The sequence below is a fragment of the Mustela nigripes genome, chromosome 6 (genome assembly GCF_022355385.1).
Source record: "Mustela nigripes isolate SB6536 chromosome 6, MUSNIG.SB6536, whole genome shotgun sequence".
NCBI classification, from domain to species: Eukaryota; Metazoa; Chordata; class Mammalia; order Carnivora; family Mustelidae; genus Mustela; species Mustela nigripes.
Window position 1 is genome coordinate 3,108,941 of NC_081562.1, and position 13,704 is coordinate 3,122,644.

The following is a 13,704-nucleotide window of genomic DNA, read 5'->3' on the forward strand; positions in this document are numbered from 1 at the left end:
AGGTGCAGCCTCCTGCGGTTTGTTTCTCTCTTAGGGACCTCAGCCCAAGAGCCTCCCCGCCAGCCTCACGTGGCGGGCAGGTGAGCCGGCCGTGGGAACGGGCTGGCCAGGAGCGGAAGTGTAAACAGCATGTCCAACGTCCAGCGGTGAGCCACCGGCCCGGGGATGTGCCTCCTGCAGGCCCAAAGCCCCCCTCCCCCATGCTGTCACGCTGCACCATGGGAGGGGGACGTGGCTCTGGGCCCGCAGAGGCTGGGCTCACCTGGTCTCCCCTCAGCCAAGCTCCTGCAACAGCTACCTCAGGTCCACGAATGAGTGGGTTTAGTGGCTGTTCGCGGGTCTCTTCTCTTAGGGCTCCTCCGGGAGGCTGGGGGGAGGCTCTCCGTTTCCAGCGTCCGGCCTCAGCCTGAACTCCTCGGCTCCTTTCCCAGAGGGAGAAGGGGAGAGGGAGAGAAGCTGTCTCCTTGCTGAGCACGGAGCCCGACGCAGGGCACCATCTCACAACCCTGAGATCATGACGGGTCCTCGACCGACTGAGCCCCCCGGGCGCCCCAGGACACGGACATCTTGGGGTCTCGGTCATTGTGTTGAGACACCCCTGCCCCCCCAGCAGCACCTGGTCCCCACTCAGCCCTCAGCAGACATCTGTGGCAGGCATGGGTGAGCAAGGCCTTTGCCGTGGCACCCCGTGGGGGTCGGCTGCACCCCCCAACCCTGGTCTGGGCCCAGGGCCATCAGGAGATGCTGGGAAGTCTGGCTTGCGTCCCTGACCTGAGTTTGGCAACCCCAGACATCCCCAGGGAGAGTGGTTTCTGGTGGCATCCATTCCCCAGTGCCCACGGCTGAGACCTTTCCCCGGGGTGGACAGACGCCCGGTGCTCTGCTGTGCCCCCCGCGGGGCTGGACGGTCAGGAAGGCAGGGCTCACCCGGAGCTGCCGGCCACAGCTGGAGGGGGGGAGGGTGTGTTAACCAGGGCTCTTGGACTCTTCTGCTGACTCCAAGCCACGAGTCAAGGAAATGGGTTCTTTCTGGACATCGATCTGTCCCGCCTCCCCAGCACCCCGTGGGAAGTGGAATTTGAACTGTGTAGGGGCTGAGCGGCTGTGTGTGGAGGACGGAGGTTTCCATCAGCATTCCAGCTGAGTTTGGACACGTTTGCTGTTTGAAAACTGGCTCGGTTTCCCTACAAACCGATAACGTAGGGGGGGAGCCCCCTTCCCAGCCTCGAGGCGCGCAGGGGCCAGCTCTCCCTTCCACTGCCAGGTTCTGCCCCACGGCCCGGGTATCCTGCCCCCCCCCCCCCCCCCCCCCCCCCCCTCACCACTCCGCCTGGGCGGGGCCCTGCCTCTGTCCCCCTGGGGGCAGGGCCCCACCCGTCCCCACCTGCACAGCCTCTCTTGAGGAGACCTCCTGCACCCAGCCTCCCTCCCTCCGTCGGATGTCTCTGTGTCATTAGGACTAAATCATAGTCCTGTGTTGACGATGTCATCTTGGAGATATCGCCGATGGACGCCCAGGCCACAAGGTGCTGCCCGGCCCTCCAGCACCCCCGCAGCACCTGCAGAGAGGCCGCTGTGAGCCCCAGATGGGCGCACAGGGAGCCCTGAAGTTCCCACCATGGGGACTGTGGCTTCTCAGGGTGTGGGTGTCCTCAGGGCTCTGGGAAAGCTGTGTCCCTCCAGGACCAGGGGAGGTGGGCTGGGGCCCAAGTGGCCTGAGTGAGGACCCTCTCCCAGGCTGCGTCTCACGGTGGTCCTGACTCACCTCCCAAGCGGCCACTAACATCCTTCTGAGCCCACGCCCCGGGCCCGGCCCCTGACTCAGAAGGGTCGTGACTTCGCTTCAGAGGTGTTGGAGGTGCCCTTGTTGAAGGGGCTGAGATGGGCATCTGGGCACTTGGTGCTGGTGGTCAGCTCCGTGGACCCCGGTCCCCATGGCATCCAGGGCCCTCTGGTTGGCCTCCCCCAACCCCCATCCCTAGTCTGCGCAGCTCAACTCAGTGAAGTTCACCTGAGTTATGTTCCTTCGGCGCCTCCTGGGTCCTCGGCCACTGGCAGCAAGGGCCACCACGAGGGCCTGGGGGTGCAGAGGGCACTTTGCCACCAGCAGCTCCTGGTCCCCTGAAGTTCACGGGCTGCAGCTTTCTCTGGAGGCCGGAATCTGGCGGGTGCCCTTGGTGTGATTCAGATTGGCTCCGGGGCTTCCCTGGGGGCCTTCCAGCGGCAGGAGTGCTTCTCACGGTTTTAGAGGCCAGAATTCTGGAATCAAGGTGTCACGTCCCTTCCGACAGCTCTGGGGAGGATCCTCATCTCCTGCAGCTCCCTGTAGCCTGGGTGGCCCTGGGCTAGGGGCCACACCCCTGGCGTCTGCCTTCGTTCCTTGCACGTGGGGTAGGGACGTGGGACTGCTGGGGCTGCTCCTCCGAGGCGGCTCCATGTGGCCGCATCTCTGCCGCGCAAGGCCGTGTTCACTGGTTCTGGTAATCAGGATGTGCACATAACTTTCGGGGGCCACTGTTACCTGCCCTCAGGGTTGCCTACTGCCTGTGCCCCCCACGGCCTCCTGGGCATGAGGAAGCAGAGGGTGCGGAGGGGTCCTTTCCTGAAAGCAGGGCTCCTCGGGTGCAGCGGGCCGGGGGCTGGCTGGGACTGGCTGGGCCCTGTGCCTGCTGGAGCCCTTCTGCTTTGAGCATGAGGCGTTTCAGACGCGCACTGATCTTTCCGGTCAGCCGGGTTTCAGCCCTCCGGTGCACGGGTGACTCCGGTCAGTGGAGCTGTGGGTAAGCCCGACCCGTTTTTCTTTCCTGCTGGAATGCAGTTTTTTATTTATATTTTAAAAAATGGGTGTGTCGGGGTTCTGGGAAATTGCTCCAAAGACAATAATGAAGTCATTTGAGAAGGCCCAGAGAAGGCCCAACCCGGACGAGCCTGCAGTGGTCGGGGCTTCCGGCTGCCCCTTCCTCCCGGTGCGGGGGCCAGGCAGGGGGGCCGGCAGGTGTCTGTGCTCTTTGCAGAGGCCTTTTCTGGCAGCCTTGCCTCCTGGGGGAGGAGGCTCCAGGGCAGAGACAGTCACCGGGAGGTAAGAAAAGTCAAATAGCGGAGGGAGGAGTGGGAACGGGCTGTGGGGGGCGGGCGGATGAGGCCTGCAGTGCGCCAGCAGGAACAGCGGCCGGCCGGGCCCGGTGCTCAGCTGAGAACTTGACAGAATCCTCTCCTTCCACCTTGACACCAGCCCCCGTCAGCCCCCTGGGGCTAGGGATCTCTCCAGGGCAATGCCTGGAAATCCTGCCTCCGGGGAGGGATTTACAGCTGGGGAAACTGAGGCACTGGTGGGGAGCCTGCTGGGGACAAGACAGCTCTGTCCCTGGCACCCACGCTGGGGGGAATTGCTGAGGCCCTGGGTGGGCGGAAGGAGGGAAGGGCCAGTTTTCCTGGAGTTTAAGCATCTCTAATGTCCCCTCCCCTTTTTTCAGAGACCCTGAAGCGTCGCCGGCCCCTTGCTCTCTGTGCTTCTCCTGGGAGTGAGGCTTCTGACACGAAGCACACGTCTGGTTCTGTGGTTCTGTCCGTTTTGTTCAGCTGCAAGAACCTTTCGCGACCTGACCTCCGCCGTGAGGACGGGCCAGCGGGCCGGGGTTGCCGTCAGGTTCCGCGTCCTTGTGTACGAGGACGTGTCTCCAAAGCCATTTCACGTCGGAGCTGCTGGGCCCTGCGCCCTCTCCTGCCGCTCCGTCCTCCGTCCTCCGCGGGCCTTACGGATCCGCCGCCCTGCCCCAGCGTCAGGCCTCAGGGTGCCTGGAGTGCGCCTCCCCTGGCGTGCCCTCCCCTTGCTGCCTTTGGAAACTATCATTTTTCTAGTTCGAAGCCCTTAGCTAGATCTTCAGACTAGAAGGGAGTTGTCGTTCTGTTTATCGAACAACTTAAGTCTTCAAATTTGTGCGCACCCTCCCCCTCGTGGGGCCCGTCCCCAGACCCCCTCCAGTCCCGAGTGTCTCCGCCATCTGGCTGTGCCCCCTCCTGGCTGGCCGGGACCCTGTTCGTCTGTCTCCAGCCCCGAGCATTCCTGGGGGCAAGTTCCGAAGCTGGCTGTTGGCAGATGCTGGTCTGAATCCCCATCAGTGTCTTCTTGCTTCCGGACCCGCCCTCCGCTCCGTCCTGCCGTGACCATCACACACCTCCGCACGCACACCCTCCACAGCCCATACAGGGCACACACGCATACACATACACACATATACACAACACACATGCACATATCACACACCACACACAACCTACACATCACACCCACGTCCCCTACGTCACACACACACCACACACTCACACCTCATGCACACACACACCGTACGTGCACACTTGCACACATGCCTCACTCTTATGCCATCTGCTTCCTTGGTTTTGTTCGCCCGCCGGTTCTCTCTATGGTGAGACCAAGGGGCTCGGCCTCCCCCTCCTCGCTCACAGACCTCCTGCCGCAGCATGGTGTCCTGATAGCCGGGATCGGGCTCCTCCTGCCCTTTCTGGGGCTGAGTGGTCGCCCGGCCCCTCACGCCACAACCCCCCAACATCTGGGCAGGTCCCGCTCGAAGGCTCCCACAGCCAGGCACTTCTCTTCCTTGCGTTTTTGTTACGTACAAAAAATGGTAATTTTGATACCTTCTGCCAGGCCTCAGTTTCCCCGTCTGCAAGATGGCCACATAGACAGCCCCCTTACCTGGTGCTGTGGGGTTCAGAGCAGTAGGGAAGCAAGTGCGGGGCTGGCCAGCACCCCCCCATAACCCCGTGTTTCTAGTGGTCACGTTGCAGGCACACCCTGGCCTCCAGCCCAGTTTTTCCCGGGGATTCAGCCCCCTCAGCTGGAGGGTCTGTGGCTCTGACACCGAGCGCTGGGGCCCTGGGTAGGCACGCAGTGTCCCCTCACTCCCAGCCCCAAGGCTGGTGTGGGACCGGCATCCTGTCGCAGGTGTGTGCGTGAGGCCATGGGGGGAGGGACCTCGGCTCCTGCCAGCTTGTTTTCATGGTCAAGAATGGTTTCAGGCGGTTGGGGGGACTCTCCAAAATATCTGCTTGGGGTTCTGCCTTTGTGGTGTGAGCAGGAGACTGCGCGTGGGTCCCTTCCCTGCGGGGGCTCCTGGCGTGGCGCGTTACTATGCATTATTGAACATGGGTGTCGGCTTGCGCAGGTGAACCCGATCCCGGGCATGGGGGCGGGGCTGGCAGTCGTCTGGGGGGGCGGGGCACGTGGTAGGAGCAGCGAGCCTCGTCCCACAGTGGAATGGCTCAGAGCAAGTGTTTGACTCCAAGCAGGATGTTGGGATGCGAGAAGCCCACGCTTCGTTTGAGAATTCCCAGAAAAGGGAAGAGGACGTTCACTCCGGATAGGAAGTCTGTCTGGGAACACTTGGAGTTCATCCTAATAGTTGTTTCTTAGGAGAACTATATCAAAACTTAAAGATGTGGGGCTCACTAAGTTCGATCCAAGTTCGTTCCCTAAAGTGAGAAGATTTTTAGTGTTAAAAACGATCTTATCGCCTCTCTTCCGAGCTCCGTGCTTGAAATGGGCCACGAGGGGAGTGTGCACGCCGTGGAAGTGGGAGAGTGCTACACATCGGGGCCCCCCCAACCGAGGCCTAGCTCCTAGACCTGGCCAGCACCCCACTGCATGGGACAGACATCACAGAGGAAGCGCTCATGGACGGACGATCATGTAGTCCACGAGCCACAGTGGCGGTTGTGGGAAGCACCCTCAGGAGACCTGGGGTCACGGAGTGGAGGTCCCAGACCCCCGACAGGGGACGCTTTCCAGGCTCACCCAGGTCATTGGAAACCCCACTCAGATCTCTCACTGGCCTCTTCCGAAAAGGCGTGTTTAACTATGAAAGTAATTCTTTGTGTGTTACGTCAACGTTTTCCCAACACCGCGTGAATCAAATACATGAATTATGTAGGTTTCACAGTTTCGTGCAAGCATTAATCACTGGCTCGGACCCGGGGAAAACCTGGCATTTCGTGACTTCATTTCAGGAGCATTTGCCGTGTACCTGCCACGTGCTGGGTATCGTCGGGTGCCCCCTCTGTGTCTGGCCCCCTTTGTGTGCCGGACATTCCTAGGCTTGGCTCCAGCAGCCCCTGCCCCCGCCCTGGAGCGTGGGGAGGCGGCCAGTGTGAGCCCAAACTGGAACTCACTCTCTAGAGGGAGGCTTTTGGGCCCTTTAGCATCTGTCGTGGGACCCTGGTCCTGGTCAGGCGAGCAGAGGAGGTTTGCTAAGGGGAGGATGCCCAAGACGGTGTTGCATCTAGGGCCAGGGAAGCCACCCGCAGAGGCCAGGAGAGAGGCCCAGCCCCGTGGAAGACGGTCACCGCTGGGTTATCTTTGTTCGTGGTGAACACCCACCCAGAATGTTGGGGCCCTTGCATTAACCCGTTGCATCCCCCGACTGCCTCGTGAGGAGGGAGACCGTGTGGCTGGAGTGTGGGGTGTGTAGTGGGCAGATGTGGTGTGCATGGGGCCAGGAGTGTGGCTAAGGGCCAGGCCCCAGGGCTGAGGGGGGTCTTCATGGAGCCAGTACCTCGCAAGGCCAACCTTCTGGAAAGCTCTGTGGCGTTATGTGAGGCACAAGCAGGTTTGTAAGTCAGCAGGTGTCTGGCCTGGAATCAGGGCGTCCGTGGTGAGGTTGCTGTGATTGTGCGGATGGGGGGAGCTGCATGGCTGGGGGTGCGGGCCGCCATGCAGGTGCATGACACGGGACCCCAGGAGGCGGCTGGGCGGCACTGAGGGGGAGGACGGGGGAGCGAAGGGGGTGGCTGGCTCTGGGCTTGACCCCCCTGGACAGAGGGTGGACCCCGGGGGATGGGGTTTGAGGTCTGGGCTTTCTGGGGCCGTGATTGGTTGGTTGGGGGCCGGGCCCAGAGGAGAGCACCTGAGGCCTGGCCATGGGGGGTGGGACGCTGCCTCCTTCGCTGGCCTCCGGACCAGGCTGGGGAAGAGCGCTCCTGAGGCCGGAGATGCGAGGTCTCTGGGGTGCAGCCCCAGAGTCAGATGCTGCTGCCCTCGGCACCACACGCTGAGGCCAAAATTTACTGCGATCGTAACTTTAGGACGAACGTGGAGGACTGCTGTAGTAGGTTAAGTAGTGCCCCCGCCCCCCGCCACTCGTATCCAGAGCCTCAGGATTGTCCTCGCTTCCAGATAGGGTCTTTTGAGTCGTATTAAGTTGAGCCTCTCAGGAGGAGAGCCTCCTGGAGTTGGGGTCTGCCCTAAATCCGGGGACTGGGTGTCCTTGTTGGGGGGGGTGGATTTGGGACACAGGGCAGGTGTGCAGGTGCAGATGGAGGCAGACAGTGGAGATGTGGCCACGAGCCTGGGAGCCACGGGAGGCAGAAGGTGCTAGAAGGATTGGGACCATCCCCTGGAGCCTCTGAGGAGACCAGCCTTGCCCACACCTTCATTCTGAACTCCTGGCCCCCAGAACTGTGAGAGATTACGGATTCTGTGGTTTTAAGCCACCAAATTTGTTGTGAGTTGTTCCGGCAGCCCTAGAAGATGAATAGAATCGGAAATGAAAAAAACAGCAACCCAAAAGCGTTACGGTTAAATCAACACAAACCGCCCCACGGGGACCTGGTTTTATTTACAGCTTATTTAACATCACATGATCTGCAAGGAGCGGGACAGGGAGAGCCCCGTGGTACTGTCTCCCCCTTTCTGTGCACAGCGGCTGGCGGGTCCCCGCGAGGCTGTCCTTCCTGCTCCCTCCGAGGAAGGATGTCTGCGGCCGCGGAAAACTGCTCTGGCAGCCGGAATGCCGAGCAGTGGCGTTGAAGTCGGATCTGCCAGAGCGGCCCAGCTCTCTGGGCCGCGGAGGACATTAGAGGCCGGGTGAGGGGCGGGGCCCTCGGGCCAGGGTCCGCTGAGGGCAGACCTCGTGGTCCACAGCCATGCCGAGCTCGGGAGGGCGGTGGGGGTGGGGGCTTCACACTCCGCAGGTAGACGCGGGAGCGTGGGAGCGCCTGGCCCGGCCCCGGGGGCGGATTCTGGAACAGCTCGGGGCGGAGCCCTGGGGGAAGGGCCGTGCCGGGCCTCCCTTTGTTTGGCATCAGGGTTTGGGGAGCACACCCTGCCCTGTCCCCGCACGGTGGCTCTGGTCCAGGATACACTGTGCTTGGCCACCGACATGCCCACCTGGAACTTGGAAAGCAAACACTCCCAGATGTCAAACACATTTCTCCAGCAGAGATTAGAGAACGTGAAGTGTACCCAGGACAAACACTGCAAGCAAAGGGCGGAAAATGGGCGCAGAGAAGTTAAGAAGGCCCCAGGCCGTCCACCCAGGGGAGGCGCAGAGCACTGCTCCGCGAGTGTGTGGGGGAGGGTGTGTGTGTACGAGCAGGTGTGCGACAGAGTGCGAGCATCGTGATGTGTGACACCATGTGTGCACATGTGTGAGGGCACACGTGTGTGCACAGGTGTGTGCTGGCGCGTGTGAGGGTGCACTCGTGGGACGTTATGAGTGCGTTGTAAGGGCGTGTGCAGCTGTGTTAGTGTGTGTGCGAGAGTGCATGTGTGTGTGAAGTTATGAGTATGTGTGAGGATACGTGTGGGGGGTGTGCAGGCACACCTGAGTCTGTGTGTGTGCAAGCACAAGTCTGTGTGGCGCTGTGGCGGGGCCCAGCGCCGTGGCGGGCAGAGCACCCTGGTAGCGGGAGCCGACTGGGGGACAGCAGTGCCTTCGAGGGTGGAGCTTCGAGGGGGTCTGGCGGGTCGGTGGGCTTCTGACCTGTTCCTTTCGCTTCGGAGCAGGGTGCGAACCAGGCCTTTCTGTGAGCACTTGCCCGAGGGGCAGCCCGGCCCGTGCCCGTGGGGAACAGGTGCGTGGGCTGCTGGGGCTCCGGGCCTCAGCCTCCTTGCTTGGCTCGGCGGGGCTGGAGGGGTGGGCTCAGCCCCGGGGCGGGGGCGTTCACTGGCCTGCTGGACCTGCGTGGACATGGGATTCGGCGAGTCGTCAGCAGTGTGCAGCCCCCTCCCCTGTTTTTGACGGGGCTCAGACTGGAGGCACCTTTGCTGAGCGAGTTGTGTTTTCTGGGACTGTTGCCACCGGTGATGAAGCCGGGGGGGTCAGTCGGGCAAGGAGGGGAGGCACACGTGCTCAGGAGCACCGTTTGTTTCCCGTGCTCATCACAGGTCCGTTTTGCCTGTGCCCCCAAAATAAGCTCCTGTGAGGATTCCGTCGGGCGACCCAAAGCCTCTCCTTAGTCTGTCGGTGACCGCGCTGTCTGAAACCTGTGTGTCTGCGTCGCCTGCCTGAGACGCGCTCCTGGGCTCTGCGGCGGGCTGCCTTCTGAGGAGCCGCGTGTGGCGGCGGGCGTGGGGGGCGCAGGGCCGTCCTCTGCTGTCCTGTGTCCCCGCTCCGCGATGGCCAGCCCTGGGCCGACTCCATGCGGGCTGCTCATGGCGTGGGACCGGCCCCAGCAAGGGCGGCTTCTCGGCCGAGGGGTTGTGCTGGGACGACCTGGGGGCAGGGTCCCAGCTGGGAGGCGTCGGTACCCGGCTTGCTGGGGCTGCAGAGGGATCGGTGACCTCCCACGCAGAGACGCCAGCGAGCTCGCTGTGCACACACATGCAGGTGACGGCCGTGTGAGCGCCGCGAGCTCCCGGACACCTGGGGCACTTGGCCCGCGACACCCTGATCACGGACGTCCAGTCCCAGATCTGTGAGGAACGAGTGTTGTTTGAAGCCACCGGGCCTGCGGTGTTCTGTTAGTCGGCCCGGACGGCCGAGACAAGGCTGGGGGCCCCGGTGACAGCCACTGCCGCGTGAAGGCTGCCGTCGGTGGGCAGCAAGGGGACTCGGGAGGTCTGTGACCCGCACCCTGTCCTGCTGGCCCTCATTGATATTCGTGACCGTCTGCGGATGCAACATTTCTGTGTGGCCCCAAATACAGGAACAAAGGCGAACCTCAAGCTGATCGATGTCGCCAATAAGACACAAAGGGACGCTGGCCTCCCCCGAAATAAATGCACAGAGGGCACCTCTGTCGTTGGCCACAAATGGAAACTCTCACAGGGCGCTCGCACCTGCTGCTGCTGGGGGCCACTACGTTCTGCCTCCTGTTTGGAGGGCAGCGGTGAAACGCTTGTCATAATTATCCGAGTCTAGACTGTGTCCCCTCTGCCTCAGTGCGGGGAGGGCCTTCCTCGGGGGGCACGAAGGCCAGGCCAGCACGGAGGGGCCAGAAGAAATTGGCAATAAAAGAAGCTTTAGAAGCACCCAGTGGGTCCGCTGGTGACCCGTCTGCCTTCGGCTCAGCTCATGATCTCAGGTCCTGGGATCGAGTCCCGCCTCGGGCTCCCTGCTCAGCGGCAAGCCTGCTTCCTCCTCTCCCTGCTCTTAAACTCTCTCTCTCCCTTTTCAAATAAATACATAAAATCCTTTAAAAAAGAGGAAGTAGCAGCAGAAGCTATAAATAGCTTATACACAGCGACAGTAGCGCCGGTGGGTCGTCCGCAGGGTATCGAGCAGCCGTGAGCTGTGGCAGAAGCCCAGGCGCCGACGGGAGGATCTCCAGGGAGAGCCCTGGGCAGAGGGGGCAGAGGCCGGCCAGCACCAGCTGGGCATCCAGCGTCCCCAACTCGTTCCATGGTGGGCGTGCAGGAGACCGCTGACAACTGGCACTCTCCGTGCCGTGTTTTTGTGTAATGATTTTTTCTTAGATGTGAATACCGTACTCTCATTTTATTTTTTATTTTATTTCTTTATTTTTAAAGGATTTTATTTATTTGAGCGATCGAGCGAGCTCACAGAGGGAGAGGGAGACGCTGACTCCCCGCCGAGCAGGGAGCCGACACGGGGCTCGGCTGGAGGCCTCCCGCAGGGGTAGCCTGGGTGCAGGGCGCTCCCGCGGCTCCCCGGTCTCCCTCTGCTCTGACTGCGCGGCCGCCGCCCCCGCACGGGCGCTGAAGGGGCGTGAGGACCCCTGTTGGTCTCATCACTTCCAGCTGATTCTCTCCTAAGAGAGGGTCCTCACGGCTGCACTTGACTCTGCCCCCCAGAGGGTGGGGACCCCGCAGGGCTGGGACGGGGATGGGGCCCCCTGCGGAGGAAGCCCCGGGCGTGATGCCAGCGGCACAGTTCTGGGAAAGCCGGGTCCCACAGCGTCTACACCGCACCTCGGCCCCCGGCCCTGCCTTGCGCCTCCTTCAGGCGGCGGCCCTGGTGGCTCGGGGCTGGAGGCTCAGGGTGACGTCCCCCGCCTCTGTCTCGTCCTGCAGGAGAGCACTGCGAGGTGAACACGCGCTCGGGCCGCTGCGCCCACGGGGTGTGCAAGAATGGGGGCACATGCGTCAACCTGCTCATCGGCGGCTTCCACTGCGTGTGTCCTCCCGGCGAGTTCGAGAGGCCCTACTGCGAGGTGACCACCAGGACCTTCCCGCCCCGGTCCTTTGTCACCTTCCGAGGCCTGAGGCAGCGTTTCCACTTCACCGTCTCCCTCACGTGAGTGTGGCCCCGCGCCCCTGCCGAGCTCCTGTCGCGGGAGCGTCATGGGTCCCTGCGGCGCGTCTGTCCGGGTGCCCGCGGGGCTGCGTCTGCTGGTCAGGCCTGGCTGTAGGACCGGCTGGCTGATCGGGGGGTGGGGGGCTGCACATCGGGAATGGGGGACCCTGGGGCAAAAATGAAGACTTTCAGGACGGTGGCCGTGGAGGGCTGAGCCCGGCATGGGTCCCTTACGGTGGCCCAGGTCACACAGCGGGAAGCCAGTCCTTGCCTTTCGGGTCATGCCCACTCGCCGACACCTGGGTGCCTCTGACACCCGGCGGCTGGAGGTGGAGGGCTCTTGGCGCCAGACGGAGGACTCGGCTGGGCTTCCTGCCTTGCGTTCCGGGGCCCAGCGGCCCAGAGGCCCCCCTCCCCACCTGGGATCACGGCGTGGGCTTATCGTGGGCTCTGCTCTCTCTGTCTGCTGATGTTTCTCCAAGAGAGTGGAGGTTTAACTTAATTGTAAAAAAAATCTATCATTTCTACTTTAAAGATTCCATCAGGTTTAACTTAGGGAAGGGGTGTATTTTTTGTTTGGTCTTTAGTGCCGTTGTTTGGGGACCCTTACCGTGGTCTTCTAGTGGGAATGTAGCGCCCCAAGTCCTTCGAGCAGGCACCCCCGAAGCGGCTCCCCTGCAAGCTGCCCTTTGAGGACAGGCTCCTCTCTGGAGATCCTGCCCCTGAATGGGTGAGGGGTGCAGCCCGGAATAGTCGGGAGTGAGGTCAGATCTCCTCAGTGAATGGCCGGAACGCAGCCCCGCTGCCCCAAGCCCCCTGGAGCCAGGAGTGGCTGCATCAAGGGAAGAGCTGTCCCTGGGAAGTGCAGTGAGCGTGCTGGGGACAGAGCAGGACAGAGCAGGACAGGGCAGGACGCTGGGGACGGGGCAGGAGGTGGGAGCCAGCTTGTGCCAGCATGAGGGCCACGTGGCGCGTTCCGAGCATTAAGCGCGGTTGGGCCCCCCCGTGTGCTGTTTGCTCTGGCGCTTACTGACCACTTGTCATGCATGAGACGCTCTGGGTGACATTAGGTAAGTCAGAAAGGATTTTAGAAATGTCCCTAGGGATCTTAAATCCAAGGGGGCAGGACCCTGGGTGTCAGAGCTGGGGAAAGGGCCCCATTACGTGGCGATCCCAGGTGAAGCCCGCTCTGGCTCCAAGGGCTGAGCCGTTGGACATGGGGTTCAGGCCCGCCGAGCTCTCCACGTAGGCGTCCCCGAGCTTCCCTTCAGAACTGAAAGGAACCTTTCTCTTCAGAGCTGCTTGAGGCACAGGGCCCACCTCGGCCTCTCCCTGAAGCACTCACTCTGAGTCAGGCCCTGTCCCCTGTCTGGACATTTCTCCCTTCACGGTCCCCAGCACCTTGGTCCTATCCTCTCTCCATGGTGACCTGGCGTGGCAGCGCCGGACTCATCTGCTTGACCCGAGTCAGCCTGAGTCCTGCCAGGCCTGCCCACTGCCGGGGGTAAAGCCTGCCCTTCCCAACGGGATGCAAGTCCTCTGTGGCCTGGGCCCTAGTCCCCCCCAAGTCCGGCACCTTGTGCCCTGTGATGGGGCCGCCCTCCCTCGCTCGTGGCCTCACCCAAGCTTTCCCACCTCCTGCTGGCCCACCCACCCCCACTGCTTCCTCCGGGGGACCCCTCCCCAGGCTGGACAGTACGTGTGTTCCAGCTCTGGCTGGGCAGGTGGTCACTGCCCGCTTGTGCACTCCCCTCCCTTTGGTGTCCCTGCCTGTGGGGTCAGGCTGCTGTCGACCCTGGTGCTCTGTCCGCACCTGCCAGCCATTGAGCTGAAGGTACAGGGGCTTTTCTTCCTATATCCTGACGCCCCAGGTGCCCCGAAGTCAGCAGGCGCTCGGCCGCTTCTTCCTGGCCAGTGACCTCAAGATGCCAGCTTTAATCAAATAAAGCGCTGTGATCATGGAGCCCAAGTGGGAGCTCGAGGCCTGGTGTCTGACCCGAAGGTGCCACCCCCTTCCTGGGGCCCGAGCGGGGAGACAGGACATGGGAATCTCCTCGGCTCTCCAGGACTGCACTGTAGGTTCCTGTGACTGTAACAGCCGTCCTGAGACTCGGGTCACCTGGGGGCCCGCGGTTTTGAGGTTGTTGCTGTTTTATTTCGACCCACAGTCCGCGGCTCTGCCCCATTCTGTTAGAACAGCCAGTGGGGTCCA

The 13,704-nt window shown here is 62.3% G+C and overlaps 1 protein-coding gene across 1 annotated transcript in view; it reads left to right on the forward strand.

Annotated features, from left to right (window-relative positions):
- The window catches only part of CELSR1 (cadherin EGF LAG seven-pass G-type receptor 1), a 130,864-nt gene that overhangs the window by 55,086 nt on the left and 62,074 nt on the right, over window positions 1-13,704 (forward strand). Inside the window, exon 3 of the mRNA XM_059401768.1 lies at window positions 11,270-11,492. Coding sequence (XP_059257751.1) covers window positions 11,270-11,492 — 223 coding nt within the window. The remainder of the gene's footprint in view (window positions 1-11,269; window positions 11,493-13,704) is intronic.